We start from the raw sequence: 22737 nt of genomic DNA on the forward strand, positions 1-22737 counted from the left end.
TTATTATTATTATTATTATTATTATTATTATTATTATTATTATTATTATTATTATTATTATTATTGTTATTATAAATTCGAAATAAAATCACATTTTATATTAAACAAAATTATATTTTTATTTATAATTGTAGAACTACATACATTTTATTTTATAATCGTGAATAAATCTTTGAAACACACCTAGAGAAATGATTTATTTGAATTAAATAAAATTTATTTCAAACAAATAAAAAAGGATATTTGTCACAGAACCAACTAAACTTTTATTTAGCTCAAATAATATTTTTTATTTGAATTAATATATTTCGTTTAAATATCCATTTTTATTTAAATGAAAAAAATTTTATATTTTCTTTAAATATATTTTATATTTAGAACAAATAAAAAACACTTTTCATTTTAATAAATCCTGTAAGCATTCTAAAATATTAAAATTCACTTATAACCTTCAAATAAATTTAACAATCACAATCACTAATGGAACTTTTAATATTCATTAAAATAAATGTTTATTTTTATAAGAATATTTGTTAAATAAAGTCAGGTTTTTTTATTGTTAGTCATTTTACTTTACTTTTTCACTTCATATGTAAAAGTCCACTGTCACATTTTTCTCACAAAATCTCAAATAAGACACTAAAATGTAAATGAAATCACATACAAATCTGTTACTTTGTACTAATTAAAATTTTCACTTAAAAAGAAAAATTCTGTACTTAAATCAATTAAATTTGTTAACTATTCATGATGAATAAACCTCTTATAATTGTACGCGTTAAACTGTTAAAAGCAAAACATCTTATTGTTTTACTATAGCAATGCAATATGCGCAGGCGTCTACTTATAAGTCAAACAAACATTTATTTGAATCAAATATATTTTTTATTTGCTACAAATATACTATTTCATAAATTGCAAATATATTTCTTTATTTTAGATTAATTAGTGCATTTATTTGAAATAAATATTAGTTTATTTATTTTAAATAAAATATTTATTTGCAACAAATAAATTTTTCTTAAATATACACTTTTAGTTAAAATAAATAACTTTTTTCTCTGGGTGCATTAAAAGTTGTTATACTTTTTTTATAAAATTTACATTACTATAAAAGTTTAGTGTGAGTGACTGAAGAAAACGGTGATTTTTAGGAATATTTTTCAGGGAAATTATTGCATCTAATTTTTTATACAGTTTTGTACATGTATACATATTTCCCCAGTAGCACGTAATATTACAGCGATATTGGGAACATTGCCTTAACATTACCAATATTGCCTCAATGTTGTGGCATATTGCTGGGATGTTTCCAATATTACGTGCTACTTGGGTTGTATAAATAGTCAACATTTTGTAATTTTTTCAAAGAAAAATATTCTTTTTTAATTAAGAGTTATTCGCTATATAAAAAAAAATCCAGTTTTCCCACTGCGCTGCAGTGATTGCGGCCTTCTCAGTAACCTAAATAAAAAAAACCAAAAAGATTATTAAACTAGAAGATATTTGCCGTACAATGACTCTCGGATGTCAAAAAACATTGAATTGCAACAAAATGGTGGAGTTTTGAAAAAGCTTTTCATTTTCGCCAAAAAAAATCCGATGGTTCGGATTTTATTTTACTTTTATTTTAAAATTTTATTTTTCATGCATTAAAAAAACTGAAACCTCATTGTACGGCAAATATCTTCTAGTTTAATAATCTTTTTGGTTTTTTTTATTTAGGTTACTGAGAAGGCCGCAATCACTGCAGCGCAGTGGGAAAACTGGATTTTTTTTTATATAGCGAATAACTCTTAATTAAAAAAGAATATTTTTCTTTGAAAAAATTACAAAATGTTGACTATTTATACAACCCAAGTAGCACGTAATATTGGAAACATCCCAGCAATATGCCACAACATTGAGGCAATATTGGTAATGTTAAGGCAATGTTCCCAATATCGCTGTAATATTACGTGCTACTGGGGAAATATGTATACATGTACAAAACTGTATAAAAAATTAGATGCAATAATTTCCCTGAAAAAAATTCCTAAAAATCACCGTTTTCTTCAGTCACTCACACTAAACTTTTATCGTAATGTAAATTTTATAAAAAAAGTATAACAACTTTTAATGTTTCAAAGATTTATTCACGATTATAAAATAAAATGTATGTAGTTCTACAATTATAAATAAAAATATAATTTTGTTTAATATAAAATGTGATTTTATTTCGAATTTATAATAACAATAATAATAATAATAATAATAATAATAATAATAATAATAATAATAATAATAATAATAATAATAATAATAATAATAATAATAATAATAATAATAATAATAATAATAATAATAATAATAATAATAATAATAATAATAATAATAATAATAATAATAATAATAATAATAATAATAATAATAATAATAATAATAATAATAATATAATAATAATAATAATAATAATAATAATAATAATAATAATAATAATAATAATAATAATAATATAATAATAATAATAATAATAATAATAATAATAATAATAATAATAATAATAATAATATAATAATAATAATAATAATAATAATAATAATTAATATAATAATAATAATAATAATAATAATAATAATAATAATAATAATAATAATAATAATAATAATAATAATAATAATAATAATAAGTCAAGACTATTTAATAAGTAAACTGTTTTCGAAGAGCCCAAAAATAATGAAGCTAAATCCCATAAAAAAGAGGAAAAAATGTTGAATTTTAAGCAATTCGGATATTTGAATTTTTGATAATATTAGATAATTTAAAATTTTTTATCAAAGAGTCGAGGCTATTCAATAAGTAAACTATTTTCGAAGAGCCCAAAAGTAATGAAATTATATTTAAAATTGCACTGGAATGTCGTAAAAGTTTGACCTATAAATCATGGAAAAGGTATGGAATTTTAATTTCGGATTTCTGTAGGAATCTTGTTATTTATTTACAATAAAAATTTAAGTATTACTTACATATAGAATCTATTTCTTATTTAAAGTAGAGAGTAATGCAATTTAATATTCACTATATAAAGAAATAACAAAATAATAACAATACACAATATTTTATTTAATTTGAAAATAATTTTAATTTATGCACATTAATTAATTAATTAATTAATTAATTCATTAATTCATTAATTCATTCATTCATTCATTCATTCATTCATTCATTCATTCATTCATTCAATCATTCATTATAAATAGATAAAAGAAACTTGAACTCTTCATTTAGAAGCGAAATATTTAGACAAATAAGAAATATTCACTACTTTTTTTTAACGATCATCTTACTGACTTCTAAATAAATCAATATTACATTAAATATACATAATAAATTCACAATTACACAATAATAAGAATAACAATATTAATAATTATACTATAAATAAATTAATATTTATAAAAATTTGTAAAACACATATTCATATTACTAGAGCCATCTATGATTGTAATAGATAACCACAATTTAATTTAATTACCTTATAATAAAAACTATAATATAAATTAAAATAATCATAATAATAGTGATACTTATATAACAAAAAAATAAACATTTACTGACAAGTAATTAGTAAACAAACAAAAAAATTTTACTCAATAAAAAAATTGTCACTTACCATAACGATTTCAAATCTCGCGCACTTTCAAAATTCCCTAGGAAGAACATATTACATAGATAGTAAACTCAGATGTTAAATTCTCTTCGATAAAATGAACATTCGAAGTTTTAAAAATTCGATCAAATTAACATTCGAAGTTTTAAAAATTCTATCAAATTAACATTCGAAGTTTTGAAAATTCGATGTAATGAGCATTCGAAGTTTTGAAAATTCGAACAAATGAACATTCGAAGATTTGAAAATTCGATGAAATGAGCATTCGAAGTTTTGAAAATTCGATCTAATGAGCATTCGACGTTTTGAAAATTCGATCAAATGAACATTCGAAGATTTGAAAATTCGATCAAATGAACATTCGAAGATTTGAAAATTCGATGAAATGAGCTTTCGACGTTTTGAAAAATCGATAAAATGAGCATTCGAAGTTTTGAAAATTCGATCTAATGAGCATTCGAAGTTTTGAAAATTCGACGAAATACGCATTCGATGTTTTGAAAATTCGATCTAATGAGCATTCGAAGTTTTGAAAATTCGATGTAATGAGCATTCGATGTTTTGAAAAATCGATAAAATAAGCATTCGAAGTTTTGAAAATTCGATCTAATGAGAATTCGAAGTTTTGAAAATTCGATGTAATGAGCATTCGAAGTTTTGGAAATTCGATGAAATGAGCATTCGAAGTTTTGAAAATTCGATGACATGAACATTCTACTTTTTAAAAATTCGATCTAATTAACATTCGATGTTTTAAAAATTCGATGAAATAAGCATTCGAAGTTTTGGAAATTCGATGAAATGAGCATTCGAAGTTCTGGAAATTCGATGAAATGAGCATTCGACGTTTTGAAAATTCGATGAAATAAGCATTCGAAGTTTTGAAAATTCGATCTAATGAGCATTCGACGTTTTGAAAATTCGATGAAATGAGCATTCGATGTTTTGAAAATTCGATGTAATAAGCATTCGAAGTTTTGAAAATTCGATCAAATCAACATTCGAAGTTTTGAAAATTCGATGAAATGAGCATTCGACGTTTTGAAAATTCGATCAAATTAACATTCGACGTTTTAAAAATTCGATCAAATTAACATTCGATGATTTAAAAATTCGATGAAATGAGCATTCGACGTTTTGAAAATTCGATGAAATAAGCATTCGAAGTTTTGAAAATTCGATCTAATGAGCATTCGACGTTTTGAAAATTCGATGTAATAAGCATTCGGAGTTTTGAAAATTCGATGTAATAAGCATTCGAAGTTTTGAAAATTCGATCAAATCAACATTCGAAGTTTTGAAAATTCGATGAAATGAGCATTCGATGTTTTAAAAATTCGATGAACTGAGCATTCGACGTTTTGAAAATTCGATCAAATTAACATTCGATGATTTAAAAATTCGATGTAATGAGCATTCGAAGTTTTGAAAATTCGATGAAATGAGCATTCTAAGTTTTGAAAATTCGATAAAATTAACATTCGACGTTTTGAAAATTCGATGTAATAAGCATTCAGAGTTTTGAAAATTCGATAAAATGAGCATTCGATGTTTTGAAAATTCGATGAAATGAGCATTCGAAGTTTTGAAAATTCGATCAATTTAACATTCGAAGTTTTAAAAATTCGATCTAATGAACATTCGAAGTTTTGAAAATTCGATGAAATGAGCATTCGACGTTTTGAAAATTCGATCAAATGAACATTCGAAGATTTGAAAATTCGATCAAATGAACATTCGAAGATTTGAAAATTCGATGAAATGAGCATTCGACGTTTTAAAAATTCGATGTAATGTGCATTCGAAGTTTTGAAAATTCGATCAATTTAACATTCGATGTTTTAAAAATTCGATCAATTTAACATTCGATGTTTTAAAAATTCGATCTAATGAACATTCGAAGTTTTGAAAATTCGATGTGTTGAGTAATCGACGTTTTGAAAATTCGATATATTGAGCATTCGATGTTTTGAAAATTCGATGTATTGAGCATTCGATGTTTTGAAATTCGATGTAATGGATATTCGATCGATTTGATTTTTGGGAGATTTCATACGACCGCCTCTATTTAGAGTTTGCAGCTAGATTTCTGTAAACTGCAGTGACAGCGGTATACGATGTCATTTTTGGAGTATAACAAAAAACATTCACTCGCGATTTAAAAAATTTCTAGCACTCCCGAACCACGTGCTAAATTGGAGAAATGGGTGGGCAACATTTTGTAATCACGATCGCGATTTTAATTTTTTCGAACACTCCCGAAATAAAGGATTAATTTAATTGACATAAAACTAAAAATTGAAATTCGAAATTAAACTGAATTTCGAAACACGTGGTTGGTCGAACGTCGAACGAAGAAGTCTTGGCGCGACCAACGCTCTCAAAAGCAAAATGGCGTACTGAGTACAGCCAGATTGGAAATTATTATCAAATTGAATAATATAATCATTTTATACAATTATAACAAATACTGTATAAAAATTTGTTGCATTTTAATTTAAATATAATAGTATAAACAAATTTGTAAATTTTGCTTTTTCCGCATTATAGTAACTTAATTGTAACCAGCAAGAAGATCAGTGCTGCCAACTTCAATTATAAAACGAAACTGCGCATGCGTTGCAGATACGATATTTTTATTGGTTAAAATAGCGCGGGTAGATTTGAAATTGAGTAAAAGAAAAAATTTGTTTAACACAATCTTTATTCTTCTTTTATTTTTTTAATAAAAGAAATTCAAGATAAATTAATTTAAGAAAACTTTTAATTTTACCGAATAGAAAAATTACCAATTCTCTCATTTTTCTACATAAAATACTTAATATTATTTCTAAAAAAAATTGAATTTTCAAAAAATGTATACATGTAATTTAATTTGAGAAAACAACAGTTTACAAAAATCAAAAATATTTATTTAAAGTTATATATGATACAATATGTACAGTTGTTTTAATTCACATTTTTTCTTGATAAATATTATTACCAAAAACTTTTCTGGCCAAATACATTCTTGAGAATAATTAAAAATTGGTAAATAATATTAAGCATACAAATTTCGGGAAATGAAAGGAAACAGAAATTACAAGGAACTACACATCAATTTGTTTTTTTGCAGTTACAATAAAAACCTGAAACACTCAATTTAATAGATTGAAAGAAATTTTCAATATTTTATCAAAAGAAGCAAAAAAAAAAGAAAACTAAATTTTATTTAGTTACATACAAAACTCTCTTTTTTTAAATAAAAATAGTTTAAACATTTTAATATTTAAACTTTCGATTAAACTGTCGATTTTCAAGTTTTTATAAAACTGCAAATTACAATTCCAATGTAAAGTTAAAAACAATTGATATTTATAACAAATTATGCATTCTATATTATACACTATTTGTGAAATCAGAAAAATAATTTACATTTTTTTCCCTTTCTCAAATACTCTCCAGTAAACAATGAAAAAAATTCGTATATAGAGATTGAGATTCATAAAAAAAACTATTGATAATTTACAATAAAACGCAAGCTAATTACTTGAATTGAGGAACAAAAGAATCGAATTAAAACTAACGAGATTTTATCAAACTCGAAATCACATTTTTTTTTACAATATATGGCTATAATTTGAATTACAAAAAATAGAGTAAATTATGCTTGAAAAATTCATAATTTAGTAAAGAAAAATTTCCCTGCGAAACATAATGGACAACTAAAAAAATATAGTTTTTTTTCTCATTCGTGAGAATTTTGCATTCATTAAGAATTGTGAATCAGTCTACAAAACCTAAATTTATTTCATTCTTCCTTTGATATCGACAAGTATTAATTTTGGATTTATGTTCATAAACTGTGAAAGTGTTGTACAATTTACCTTCATTCGATGACCGCCAACAACCATATAAGTATTAACTGTCGCTAAATCAATTGGATCTGTTTTTATTCCATAATTTGAAAATTCTTCCATTTGATATTTAATACCCAATGGATATCGTGGCAATGGAGTTGTGGATTTTCTCGCGACTGATTTAAATTTCTTTGAGAATGGACGAACACGAACGACAGGTTTTGCTGTTGATTTCTTGGCAATTCCAACATAATCGGAATTCTTTCTTGAAATTCCCCTTTGCGCCAATTTCATCATTTCTTGTAGAAGAGAATCGTAATTTTTTCTTGTTTCAACTTTTGGCTCATTTTCAGGATGTGCCGCTACACAATGAGCTGTACATTGAAACGATTCTGTAAAGTATTTATCGCAATATTTACATTGGAATTTCTTGAAATGACGAGTAATGTGTTTTAACATTAAGTCTTGTGATTTTGTCTTGAATTCACTGCATTCGGGACATTTAAGATCCTTTGGATCCTGAAAGAATAAAATTCTAATTTAAATTTTTGGTAATTTCAAAGTTTAGTTCAATTTATTAAAACATTTTACTTTAAAGGAAATTTTATAATTTTTACGCGCAAACTGTTAAAAAAAATAATAGTAAATATTAGGTTTTACAGGGTAGCCACAAAAATTTGATTTTGTTTTTCCCTGACTTTTCTCTGATTTCCAGACAAAATTTTGACTTTTTCCCTGACCCTGAAGAATATTCTGATTTACTCCAAAAATTATTAGATACTCCAAAAAATGTTCTATTACATTTATTCACGAATTTCTTTAATTGTAAAATTATTCTATTTCATCAATAACTTCTTTTTTTAATAAATATTTAAAATTCAAAACTTCTGAAATTCAACAACTTATAAGAATATTATTATAAAACATGAAAAAATCGATCACTTCGAGTTCTTTTCTTCATGTTTTATAATAAATTTAAGATGACAGAGTGATAAAATCATTATTTTACATCATAAGAATATTGTAACTATAAATTCAAATTTTCAAAGATTTTAATTTGAACCCTTTTCAAAATTCAATTATTTCTCAAAATTCACGCTACAATGCTTTTAATATTCAAATTATAATTTAAAATTTTAAGTAATATTCATTTTTTAATCAATTTTTATTAGAAAAGTTTCGAGAATTCAATTATTTAAATACAAAAATAAACAATTTATTAAATAATTGAATATTTCTTACTTTCTTTAAAGAATTGAATTCCTGTGAAGAATTTCATTTTTAAAAATAATTGAATTTCCGAAAAAAAATATTATTATTTATGAAAATAATTAATTTCTTGTGAAGAATTTTATTCAAATTTTTTTAAATAACAGAATTTCTCAGAATTTTATAAAACTTTTCGAAAATAATTAAATTCTATCGAGAAATTTCATTAAAAAATTGAAAATAATTGAAATCTGGGGAAGAAATTTATTAATTTTTTTTTAAATAATTAAATTCCTGTGAAAAATATTATTTATGAAAACAATTGATTTCTTGCGAAGAATTTAATTCAAATTTTTTTAAATAATTGAATTCCCATAAAAAATATTTATTATTTGTGAAAATAATTGAATTCTTACGAAGAATTGTATTGAAAATAATTGAATTGTATAAGAAAATTTTATTAAAATTGCAATTTTATTAACTAAATCTTGTAAAGAATTTTGTCAAAATTTTTTTAAATAATAGAATTTTAAAAAATTTTTTGGAAATAATTGAATTTCTCAGAACTATTTTTTTCAATTCTCTGAATATAGTTGAATTCTTTCGAGAAACTTCATTAAAAAATTAAAAATAATTGAATTGGTGCGAAGAAATTTATAAAAAATTGCTAAGTAATTGAAATCTTGTTAAATTTTTATTAAAAGTTTGTTTAAATAATTGAATTCTTTTGGAAAATTTTATTAAAATAGTAGATATTAAAAATAATTGAAATGAGGAAAATTTTTGAAAATAATTGAAATTTTTCCAAGAATTTTATTAAATTTTTTGAAAATAATTGAATTTCGGAGAAGAATTTTATTATTTATAAAGATAATTGAAATTTTGACGAGAATTTTTTTAAATTGTTGAACATAATTGAATTGATGCGAAGAAGTTTATCACTTTTGAAAATAATTGAATTTCTGAAATCAGTTGTTCTTCAAATTTCTATTTAAATTCATTAAAAATTGATATTTTCTAAAATTTCAAATTGAAACCTTTGAAGTTCATCTATTTATGAAGATTGTAAACGCAACTCTTTTGAAATGCAATTAATTAAAAAAATTTTAAGTAAAATTATTCATTAAATATTTTATAAATAATAATTTTATGATAATTCTTGAAGAATTAAGTTATTTAAAAAGAAATTATTGTTAGAAATAGAGAAAATTGAAGGTTTTGTATTAGAATTCTTGTCAATTTTATAGTTTATGAGTCAAACAAAAAAGACACTAAAATTCATAATTTTTTCATAAATTCTAAAAATTTAATTTTTTCCAGTACTTTTAATAAAAATCCCTGACTTTTCCCTGATTTCCCTGACCAATTCTAATTTCCCTGACTTTTCCCTGAATTCCCTGACCTGTGTCAACCCTGTTTTAGTAGATGAATGCAAAGCCTGCAAATTATTATGAAAAAAGTGACCTTTAGAGTAAAATGTTTTAAAAACGTATTTTTTCGATTTTTCGTTTTTAAAAAAAATAGAAAGATTACAAACCTCTCGGGATTCAACCAAGGAGCACTTTTGCTCAAGATGAGAATGGAAATTACGATGATGAAGATCCATATTTTCTTTTCCGTTCGAGTAATCATTACACCATCCGCAAACCCAAGTTTCGTTCGATGTAACATTTGTGTTTGTACTCATTAGTCCAGGAATAGATTCCTTCTTCTGCGCCGGTTGATCTTCTTCAATCGTAAACTTGAAAGGTCCAACTTTCCATTTATTATTTTCATGTGGCCTTGGATCCTTATGAAGACGAGTCCAATGTTTCTTGATCGAGAACAACGATTTACATCGAACATTACAATATTCGCACCAATAGACATATCTCTGGTTCGGTTTCGATGGAACTGGTAGATTTTCCACAACTGGTTTTGTTTCCTCAATTTTTGGTGGAATCGTACTATCGTTACTCACAGCAATTTCCTCGATGTTGGCCGATAAATGTGGATGCTCAGTTTTCGAATGTTTTCTTACGTCATTCTTAACGACTGCATGATACGAGCAGTAGGCGCATTTATAAATCATTTTGTGTGATTTCTTGTGAGAAATATAACCGGCTAGCGTTAGAGCAACAAACTGACAAACACGACAGACAAATGAAGACAATTCTTTTGATTTATCTCCAGATTCGTCAAAGTTGGCTTTACGTTTTTGACCGCGTCGTTCCTTTCCTGGCGGAACACCGTACTCCCTCTCCCAGAATTCGTCATTTATTTCGATTTCTTGAGCAAAAATGTTGGGAATAGCTTTCACATAGCGACCAGTGTGCTTCGCACGAATGTGTTGCTCTATTATTGATTCTAAATTCGAACTTCGATCGCAATAGGTACACAAATATTTGTATTTTTTCAAGTGCTGCTTGGTGACATGCATTTTGAATCCACGTTTGCTTGGGAATTTTTGCTGACAATGCTTGCAGACCAGAATCAATTCCGTTTTCTCACCTGAAAGATAAAAATATATTTTTTACTATCTTAAAGTATTATATTATATTTTATAACTAAAATGAATTCTAAACTTTTATAGCAATAAAGTTTGTCTTACACTATAATTAATTATTAATTAATTTAATAACTAATATTATTACTACTCAATTTTACTAATTCAGGAGGGGAAGAGTAATTAATATTAATTATTCAAATGTTAATGAATTATTGAAGATAAACTTGGAATGTTAGAAACAATAAAAATTATCACCTTTAGTTATTAAACAAAAAAGTGTTAATACAATATTTTCTGTGATTTCTACAAAACAAATTATCAATTACTAAATTCTAATGAATATGTGTGCATGATAGAAACTATTTCTGACAATTTATCTCGAATATTCTTACATGCTTTGAGTGAACCAATTGAATTTTCAGAAATTTCATCATCAGTTTCCAATGGATTTTTCTCTTCAGTTCCTATTTTAAATAATTGTTCTTTAAATTTTTTGCAAGAAAAAGAATACAATGCAAATAGAATAAAATAAATAAATACAAAGCAGAATTTATTTATTGAATTAATATTATTTGAGATATTTAGATAAATATTATTTTCAAATCCTGAGTGATTTGAGATGTTGAAAAAATAATTTCAAAAGTCTTACCATCATTGACGACTGGAGGACCACCCTCGTCATCGCTTTCATTATCGTCATCGTCACTGGCATCTTCCTCGGAATCGACATGAATCGAGGAACTTTGTGCCTTGATTGGTGATTTGCCGCTATTTTGTGATGATTTTCCTGATTCACTTGAATTTCCAGTTAAAGTGTCTATGTACTTTTTAATTTTCTCCGTCTGACGCCTCAATAAAACGTTGACCCATTCCTCGATTTCCTCATTCACTGGCAAGGATTCGAAATTAGGAACTTGACCCTCATGACTTTTGGTACAATGTCTAGTCAGTGAGTTTTTATTGACTGACACGAATCCGCAACTCTTGCAATGCCATCTAAAGTGAAAATAAAAATTGATTAATTCATTAATAATAAATTAAACTCTATTTGTTAAAAACGATAATTTAAACTTTTGAAAATATTCAACTTCTTATAGTTTTCTTTTGACGTCAATTGTAAAACTGTCTAATAAATATTTATTATTTTCTAGCAAATATGGAATTTAATTTAGTATTATGCAAATTACAAAATTATTTATCTTCAAATATAAACTTCAATTTTTTAATAATTTCAGATTCAAAAACTAAATTTCACTTAGGTATTAAGTACATAATTATGTATTGTTTATTCTTTTCAAAAATTAAAAAAAAATTCTTTGCAGGAATTCAATTATTTTTATAAATAATAAAATTCAATTATTTTCATAAATAATAACATTCCTAAGAAAAATTCAATTATTATTCTTATAAATAGTAAAATTCATTGCAGGAATTCAATTACTTTCAATACAATTTTAAGAAAATTTTACAAAAGGATTCGATTATTTTAACAAAATTTTAATAAAACTTTCCAAAGAATTAAATTATTTTCTAAAATTTTAATAAATTCTCCAAAAAGAATTCAATTATTTTTTCTTAAATCATAAAATTCTTCACAAGAATTCAATTATTTCTAAAAATTTCAATAAAATTCTTCCCAAGAATTCAATTATTTCCATAAGTAACAAAATTTTTCTCAGAAATTCAATTATTTTTTAAACTTTGGTAAAAATTTTCATAGGAATTAAATTATTCTCATAAATAATACAATTCTTCACAAGAAAATACAATTATTTTCATAAATAACAACATTTTTCTCAGGAATTCAATTATTCATAAATAAAAAATAATAAAAAATAATAATAATAAATAATATATTATATATTATATATTATATTATAATAATAATAATAATAATAATATTATATTATATTTTATATTATATATTATATTTATAATAATAATAATAATAATAATAATAATAAATAATAATAATAAAATTCTTCAAAAGAATTCAATTATTTTTACAAATTACAAAATTCTTTGAAAAAATTCAATTAATTTCAATTATTATCAATTATTATTTATTATTATAATTATAATAATTATTATTATTATTATTATTATTATTATTATTATTATTATTTATTATTATTTTTTTTCAATTATTATTAAAAAATTTTAATAAAATTCTTACCAAGAATTCAATTTTATATTTATTTCCATAAGTAACAAAATTTCTCTCAGGAATTAAATTATTCTTAAAAGTTTTCATAAAATTCTTCTCAAGAATTGAATTACAATATTCATAAATAATAAAATTCTTCAAAAGAATTCAATTATTTTTACAAATTACAAAATTCTTTGAAAAAATTCAATTAATTTCATAAATAATAACATTTTGTTTCACAGGAATTGAATTATTTTCAAAAATAATGAAATTTTTAGCAAAAATTCAATTATTTTTGAAAATCTTCACAAACTTTACAAAAATTCAATTACTTGCATAAATAATAACATTTGCTTTTAGAAATTCAAAATTTTTCATAAATAATAAAACTCATCGCAAAATTTCAATTATTTCTAAAAGTTCTAATAAACTTCTTCACAGCAATTCAATTATTTTCAAAAATATTGAAATTCTTAGCAAAAATTCTATGATTCTCAAGAATTTTAATAAAATTCTTTACAGGAATAGAATTATCTTCAAAAATAATGAAATTCTTAACAAAAATTCAATTATTTTCATAAATAATAAAATTTTTCTCAGGAATTCAATTATTTTTATAAATAATAAAATTCTTTGCAAGAATTCAATGATTTTCAGTACATTAATTTAAATAAAAAATTCAAAGAAATTTCTCCAAAAAGTTAAATATTTACAAAAACTTAAAAAAATTTTAAAAAGAAAAATTATTTAAAAAGTTAGGAAACAAAAAACCAAAAGGCAAATTCAAACTGCGAACAGATTATCATAATTCAAACGATTATTAATATTGAAAATAGAAAATAGATTGATTTTATTTCCATATTAAAAGCAAATTGAAAATAAATGATTTTAATTTGGATTTCTCACCTGACATATCTCAGTTCTCGATAAAGATGATCTCGCATATCGTGTTTGTATCTCGTCCTGAATTCACGTCCATTTGTGCAGATAGTGCACACGTACATATCCTTCTCGGGACTTCCATAAGACCCATATTTACCAGTTTCTTCGACGAGTGGATCGTTCAATGAACTCATTGCCACAGGCTTGATACACTTTATCTTTGTCGGCTTATTCGGACTGTCCGAATCATTCTTTCGTTTTCCGGATTTATCCGGCGTCACCGGTGGACTAGACATCGAAGAAGATGGATCCTCTTCAATCAAAATTCCCCGAATGTGCTTAACTCTCGGCATATCTCTTCTCCAAAGTGGTGTCGTATCAAAAGGTTCCTCAGAAGTGCCTTGTTGATCATTAGTCTCCGGAATTTTCTTCAAACCCTTAATTTTCTGATAAACCATAGAAAAATCAGCTTCCGGCTCATTCGCGTGCTTAGAAATTAAATGTTGATCCAATTGAATTTTTCCATTTGTTTTATAAGGACAAATGCTGCATCTAAATTGACTCTTCTCATCGTGTTCGGTGCTGGCGTGCGCTTGCATTTCCGATTTATAAACACAGCGATATTCACAGTTGTTGCATTTCCATTGATTTCCGTCCGGATCTGGTATGTCCTCATCAATCTCCTCGGGTGAGGATTGATTATTTTCGTTTGATTCGAATTCACGAACAACTTTCACAAGGGGTTTCTTGTCTCCATGCTTATCGCCCAGATGACGTTCCACCACGTACCGTTGATAGTGAAAATAGTTGCAGTAGGAGCACTTGTACAGTTTCGAGTCGTGCATTTTTAGATGAATTCCCATTTTTTCGATGGAAATATTCTGTCCCTCTTGTCCTTGTTCCTTGCAATGAGTGCATTTGAAGAATGGTTCGTCCGAGTGAAGGGCTTTTAGATGATAGCGTAACATATCTTCATTTACGGTTAAATATGAGCACTCGGAAATACCGCAAACGTATCGTTTACTTTCGGGAACGTATTTTGGTAGTGTTTCCTCATCGCTTTGAATCACTGTTTCTTTTGCTGTCTTAACTCCCATGCGACCATTTTGATGAGAGCTACTCGCGAGATTGACCATTTTATCAAACATTTTTTCTCGCTTGTCCAAACATGGCACGGGATTAACGGGTCCTGATTCTGGAACAGTTTCATCTTTCGCATGAAGTTGTAGGTGGCGTAAAATATTCGAGCGAACTTTAGTCGAGAATGGACACACGGCACATTGAACTTCTCGTTGATAGATTGCCTGACGTGGCAGAAGATCAATTTCATTGGGTGAGAAACACGTTTTATCGGGATCTAAAATTTTCACATTCTCCGGTTTTGATAATTGTATTTTTTTCTTTGCTTTCAAAATTGGTTGAACGAAGAATAGACCATCGGCTGTTGGATTTTTTGGATCGGCCGGAAGAAGTCTAGAGCTAAATTTGTGTTTCATTTTCATGTGTGTTTGTGCTTGAGTTTGCATCGCGTATTTTCCTCCACAAACACTGCAACAGAATCTCTTTAATCCATGGATATCCAAATGTTCCATGAAGAAGCCAATCTTTTGAAAAGTCTTATCACAATGCATACACTGGAAATTTATTGCATTATTAGAACTGTAGGGGACATTTTTCACGCAACAATCCTTGAGATGATTTCTTAGAATTTTTGAATTTGAAGCTGCAAATTTGCATTTGAGTGCACCGCATTTGTATAGTGCTTCGCCTTCAAGACCCGTGTGTCTAATATCATCGAGAGTTAGGAATTTATCAGTTTTACTTGGACTCAAGGAGCTTAGACTTGCCGCATCGTTCGATAAATCGGAATTATCGGCACCACTCAAAAGCAATAGATCTTTCGTTTTCGATTCTGGTGAATTCTTCTCTTTGCTTTGAGGTACTCCACAGTCTTCTATTATTTCAATATCACTGTCTTCATCATCCTTGGCTGCATTTGTCTTCAGGGGGAAAGATTTATTCTTCAGGAAATCGGGATTATCGAGAAGATTCATATTCACGAATTCATCACCATCTTCGTTACTTACAATTCGTAAGGGATCACCATCTGATGGATCTATATTTGCTATTTTGTACTTCAACTTTATTTCTGGCTCCTTATTACTGTCGATACTCTTTAATTGCTGATCACTCTTCTGAAGACTCTCGGTGGCAACTATTTTGATAGTCGGTGGACTGTTGGGTCGAGGAGAAGTAACTGATATCACAAAATTGCTCACATCTTTAACGGTGTTAGTTTGCAACTTAGGGTCCGATGATTTAGTCTTGGCATCAGAATCCGTCGATTCGTCGGGTGAATTAATTAAAGTAATTAATTCCGAGCACAATGAATAATGCTCATCTGGATTTCGTAACAGAAGTTGATCAATGGCACTTTTCAATTTGGTTGGCTGAAAAATTATTAAATTCACATTGTCAATAAAATAAATAAACAAGCGACATTTAAATAATAAATTATGAAACACGAATAAATTCAAATCTAAATGTTTGAAAATATTTTTTTAAAAAACACACCTGAGGAGGTAAGGTTCTTTCGATGAGAACAGGCTTCTGATTACAATGCCGGGCACTAAGATGACTGTGAATATCGCTTATGGAATCCGAACCATGTGTGCAGTGTAAACATTGATATTTAAAGATTCCATGGGTTTTGTAATGCTGAAAATAAATTTAATATCGAATTTAATAAAAATTTCGCAAGAAATGCCACTTCAAGGTTACTAAAACAGGGTTGATACAAAAATTTAATTTTCTTTTTCCCTGATTTCCAGACAAAATTTTGTCTTTTTCCCTGACCCTAAAGAATATTCTGATTCACTCTAAAAATGATTAAATACTCAAAGAAAAAAAATGTTCTATTAGGTACATTTATTTAAGAATTTCTTTAATTGTAAAATTATTCGAAAATATCAATAACTTTATTTCTTTTTTTAATCATTATTATTTTTTCATAGAAAAAAATATTTCAAAACTTTCAAATTCAATAACTTGAAAGAATATTATTATAAAACATAAAGAAATGGATCACTCCGAGTCGAAGACTCGAAGTGATCCATTCCATTTCTTCCTGTTTTTTAGTAATTAAAGATGACCGAGTAATAAAATCATTATTTTATATTATAATATAAGAATGTTGTTACTGTAACTTCTTTAAAATTATTTTCATCGTTTCAATTCAATTCAATTCAATTTCTAAAAATTTTAAATAAAATTCTACTTTAAATCAAGTTTTAATAATTTTTGAACAACTTCCTCTTTGAGAATTTTTAAATCCATTTGTTTATAATTCTTATTATACGTGAAATTTTAATTATTCGGAAATTCTTCAATTAAATATACATTAGAAAATAAAAACATGAAATAATTTTAAAAAATTGCAATTAAGCTTTTTGAAAATAAAATTAGTTCCATAGAATTTTTAATTAAAAGTATGAAAAATTCTAATTTTCAAAGATTTTAATTTAAAACTTGAACAAAATTCAATTATTTCTAAAAAAAATTGCAATTATTAGTAACTCCTCCAAAATTCAATTATTATCTAAAACTTTAACTGAAATTCATTCATAAATCAATTATTATTAGAAAATTCTATGAGAATTCAATTATTTAAAAACAAACATAGATAATTTAGTGAATAATTAAATGTTTCTTAAAATTGAATTCTCATACATAATTCTATCAACAAATTTTTAAATAATTGAATTCTTTTGACGAATTTCAATAACATTTTTAAGAATAATTACTATTTTCAAGGAATTTGATTGAAATTTTATTAAAAATAATTAAAATTCTGCAATGAGATTTATTATTTATGAAAATAATTTAATTATTGCGAAGAAATTTATAAAAAAAGTTTCAAACAATTAGTTTTTTTTTTAAAAATGTATGCAAATTCTATTTTTAATAATTCAATTCTTTTGGGAAACTTTATTAAAATAGTAGAATATTGAAAAATCATTGAATTAATAAAATTTTTTTTAAATAATTGATATTTTCCAATAAATTTAATCAAAATTCCTGAAAATAATTGAATTTTGTCGAAGAATTTTGCTATTCATTTATAAAGATAAGTAATTTAAATTTTTGGATTTTTCAAATTCAAATTTTTTTAAATTCAAATTTTCTAAAATTTTTATCTAAAACCCTTTGAATTTCAATTATTTATTTATAAAAAAAATTGTAAACGTAACTCTTCTAAAATTCAATTACTTTTAGGAATTATAAGTACAATTTTAAATAGTTTGAAAATAATAATTTTATGGTGGTTTTTTAAGAATTAAATTATTTAAAATTAAAGCCTTGTAAGAAATAGAAAAAAACGAGAATTTGTAATAGTATTAAAATTAGTGACTTCAAAGATTATAGTCAAATAAAAAAAAATTTCAAGAAAAATTAAATCTTTATAAAAAATTAATAAAGTAAAAAAGAATAGCTTACCAAAATAAGTTGCTCTGGCGAGTAACTGGCAATTTTACACATGTGGCACTTAAATACCGAAATACTGGAATGCTTCATTTTCAGATGGACAAAGAATGCTTCTGGTACATAGAAATATTTGTTGCATTCTGGAACAATAAATAAAAAAACAAGTAAGAAAAAGTTTCAACTTTAAAGATTTTTCTTATAATAAGTTAAAAAAAATTAAAATACAAAATCCAGAAGTTCTGAACTTTTAAGTGAACGAAAATTTCTTTTTTCTTCAAATTAAATTTTTATTACAATAATTTTGCGTCTCTATAAAAAAAACTTGATTATTTAGTTTCTCAATATGTAAAATTTAAGTTTAATTTTTGTCACTATAAAGGAATTGATTATTTAGTTTCTAAATATGTGAAATAAAATTCTTATTTTTATTGCAGTTGATAATTTATAAAAATATATTTAAATAAAAATATTTCATTTATTTGAACGATCAAAATTTGTGGATCATTTATAAATAAAAAAGAAGGTTAAAATTTAACCTTTAATTTAATTTATAAATTTAATATTTAAATTTATTAAAGAATTATGGAACTTACCATTTTGACAAACGAAGGGTTTGACTCGTTCGTTTCGATTAAAATCGGTCATTGGTTTCAATACACAATTAATTGCACCTTGCAAAACTGCCACTGGCTTAGTTGGATGAGCACTTGCCTATAAAGAACCAAATTCAGACAGTTAATAACAATTATTATTATTTATTATTATTTATTATTTTTTACTGCTATTTTTAATTTTTTATTACTTTTTACTAATATTTATTATTTTCTGTTATTATTTATTATCTATATTATCTATTATTACTTATTATTATTATTATTAATTATGTTATTCATTATTATTTCTATTAAATAGTATAATTTATTAATTAATTAGTTTAATTTAATATTTTTAATCGCGATTGGCGAATAAAAGCCAAAACCATCTAAAAAAAAAAAAGACTAAAGCAAATAACCCATGCAGAAAAATAATTTTTATTTTATCCCCACCTGATGTAATTCAACGTATGATTGTGAAATTGCTCTATAAAAGCAATAACTGCATTGGTACATGCAGAATGCATGTTTTTCCTCATAATGCATTTCCATTTGATACCAGCTTCCAAGGGCCGAATAGCAGTAGGCGCATTTTTTAAAATCATAGGGCACCAAACTATTGCTGGAAATATCGCAAGTAATTGAGTGTCTCTCAAAGTGCCTTCGAAAATAATCAGCATTATCAGTGGTGTAGGCGCAATCTCGACCCATACATTTATAAATGTGACGTAATTTTTCGGGCTTCAACATTTCATTGTATGCAGTTGCATTTTTCAATTTAACAGCAACCTGAGGTCCAAATTCATTTTGTTTCAAGAGCGTTGCATTACTCACAACTTTAACGATCTTTCGATTTTGTGTTGTTGAAGAAGTCGAGGCAGTAACAATTGTCGATTTAGTGACTGGTGCAATTGGAGTCAAAGTTCCAGTTTTACAGATTGGAATGGGAAAATTGGGATTAATAATTGGAGCATAGGTTGTGGCTTTAATGGGATTGGGATTATTACCAACTGGAACGGGATTTACTGCAGCTGGTTTTGGAGTTGGAGTTAAATTCGAGGGTTTGGCAATGGAAACAGTGGATAAATTCCCTGGTTTTGTGAGGATTGAAGTGGAATTTGAATTACAAATTGAGACCTTTTTACCGTCCATGTAGGTTTTAAAATTTGCCGGACTCATTACGGGTAAGTAATTGCCAGGCGATGCTGAAGAATTTGGAGTGATATTGATTGGAATTAATTTGACTGTCTCATTTGATTTTGGATTCACGGCTTTTATCGTTTGACTTGATAATGTGTGTGTCAATGGTGGAGGTTTATTCACTCGCTTCAAGATAATTGGACCATTCTTTTTCAAGAGAGAAAGAGGTGAGATTTTAATATGAGAGCTTTCTACTGCCTTTATAATGTCTCTGACCTGAAACAATTTGGATGAGGATATGTTTATAGAAAACCATTCAATACTGGCGATACAATTTGAATTCAATGATTCGATAATAATTGTCAAAATAAAGATGAGAGAAATGAACGACTCTTCAAAAATTTATGTATTTCTAAGAAATTTATGTATTTCTAAGAACTAAGAAACTAAGAAAAAAAAGAACTAAGAAAGATTAAAATAATTATTATTTTCCTAAAATTTCTCAATGCAGAGAGAGTTCGCTAAGATTATTTTTAAAAAAAGATTAAAAATTCGCTAGAGAATATAAAAGGGTTGACACAAAAATTTGATTTTGTTTTTTCTTGACTTTCCCCTGATTCCCAGACAGAATTTTATTTTTAATCATATTTAATTACATTATTCGAAACATCAATAATTTTTTTAAAATATTTAATCATTATTATTTTTTTTTTACTCAAGAATTAAATATTTCAAGTTTAAATTTAAAACATTCTGAAATTTAATTATCAAAATTATAAACGAAATTATTAAAAAAAAAATTTTTTCGAGATAAATTTAGAAATTATTTTATTTTCTATAATTCTGCGTTAATAATTGAATATTTTATAATTATAAAAAATAAAATTTTTGGTAAAAAACAACTTGTTATAATTCTTATAAATTTTATAATATTAAATATGCAAAAATTTAATTTTAGTAGGTATAGAATTTTACTAAAATGTTTCTAAATAATAAATTCTTTTATTTAAGAAATTTTTTTTAATTATAAATTTATTGCTAATTTTTAAAACTAATTGAATTCTTGAGAAAAATTTTGTTACTTATGGAAATAATGGAATTCTTGGAAAAAATTTTATTGAAATTTTATAATAATAATTGAATTCCTGAGAAACATTTTGTTACTTATGGAAATAATTGAATTCTTGTGAAGAATTTTAATAATTTTGAAAATAATTGATTTATTTTGAAAAATTTTACTAATTTCTTAAAAATAATTGAATTTCTGAGTAAAATTTTGTTATCTATTAAAACAATTAAATTATTGTGAAGAATTTATTTAAATTTTTAGAAATAATTGAATTCTTGTGAAGCATTTTATTAAATTTTTAAAAATAATTGAATTCCTGAGTAAAATTTTGTTGTATATGGAAATAATTTTTTTAAAGTAATAATAATTGAGTTTCTTTGAAAGATTTTATAAATTTTTTTAAAAATAATTGAACTTTTGCTAAGAATTTTATTACAACTGTGGAAAATAATTGAATTTTTACGGAGAATTTAATTAGAATTGTATTGAATATATTTACAATTTTCATGAAGAATTTTTTCAAAATTTTTCGAAAATTAGTATTTAGAAATAAAAATTTAGTAATTTTTAAAGTTATGCCTCTAAAAAGTTTTTGCATTCAAGTGAACGTAATTAATTTTGTAGCTCCTTTAAATTAATTATTTTGTTGAAAAATATTATTTTTTATATAAAAAACATTAATTCTCAAGTAAATAAATGCTGAATTTACATTCTTTTCCAATTCAGTTTAGTACTTTTTTTAAAAATATTTAAACAGAAAAAAAATTTCATTCAAAATGTTAGTGAAATAATTTTCTTTTTATCGATTTTTAGAAATTTAATACTTTTTTCAGGACTTTTGATAAAATTCCAGAACTTTATCCCGATTTTTCTGATTTATGGCAAACCTTACGTGATAATTAGAAAAGTATTCTTAAAATTAGCCAAAAATTGATCAACTTACAACTGTATTATCGCTCCCACTTTCCGAAGGATTAGCCAAACTGACAACATTCTCGATTTTCAGGAACGAATCACTGTCTGTAGTCGAAACACCTGGACTGTTTACAGCCGTCTCCTTTTCCGTATTCTGCATACTCGTACCTGTTGAAAAAATTATTTGTTTTCTTATTTTTTAAACAAAATTCGAATATTATCGACAATTTTTATTAGGATCATGAAAATCTAAAAATAAACAAATAAAATAAGTAATTAACATAAAATTGAATTTATTACTCGGTCGAGAATTACATAA

General features: G+C 25.0%; 1 protein-coding gene across 4 annotated transcripts in view; it reads right to left on the reverse strand.

Annotated features, from left to right (window-relative positions):
- Window positions 1–6539: 6539 nt before the first annotated feature.
- Window positions 6540–22737, reverse strand: part of LOC122511187 — a 33476-nt gene continuing 17278 nt past the window's right edge. For 3 of the 4 annotated variants that reach the window (XM_043626294.1, XM_043626292.1, XM_043626293.1), the window contains exons 6-15: window positions 22447–22586; window positions 19748–20710; window positions 19295–19412; window positions 18714–18841; window positions 16791–16934; window positions 14241–16666; window positions 11835–12181; window positions 11578–11649; window positions 10235–11187; window positions 6540–8007 (exon numbers count right to left, since the gene is read on the reverse strand). In XM_043626294.1, coding sequence (XP_043482229.1) covers window positions 7435–8007; window positions 10235–11187; window positions 11578–11649; window positions 11835–12181; window positions 14241–16666; window positions 16791–16934; window positions 18714–18841; window positions 19295–19412; window positions 19748–20710; window positions 22447–22586 — 5864 coding nt within the window. In that variant the 3' untranslated portion in view covers window positions 6540–7434. The remainder of the gene's footprint in view (window positions 8008–10234; window positions 11188–11577; window positions 11650–11834; window positions 12182–14240; window positions 16667–16790; window positions 16935–18713; window positions 18842–19294; window positions 19413–19747; window positions 20711–22446; window positions 22587–22737) is intronic. The other variant, XM_043626295.1, reaches the window with a different exon arrangement.

The sequence above is a fragment of the Leptopilina heterotoma genome, unplaced genomic scaffold (genome assembly GCF_015476425.1).
Source record: "Leptopilina heterotoma isolate Lh14 unplaced genomic scaffold, ASM1547642v1 Lhet_81, whole genome shotgun sequence".
In the NCBI taxonomy this organism is placed as follows: Eukaryota; Metazoa; Arthropoda; class Insecta; order Hymenoptera; family Figitidae; genus Leptopilina; species Leptopilina heterotoma.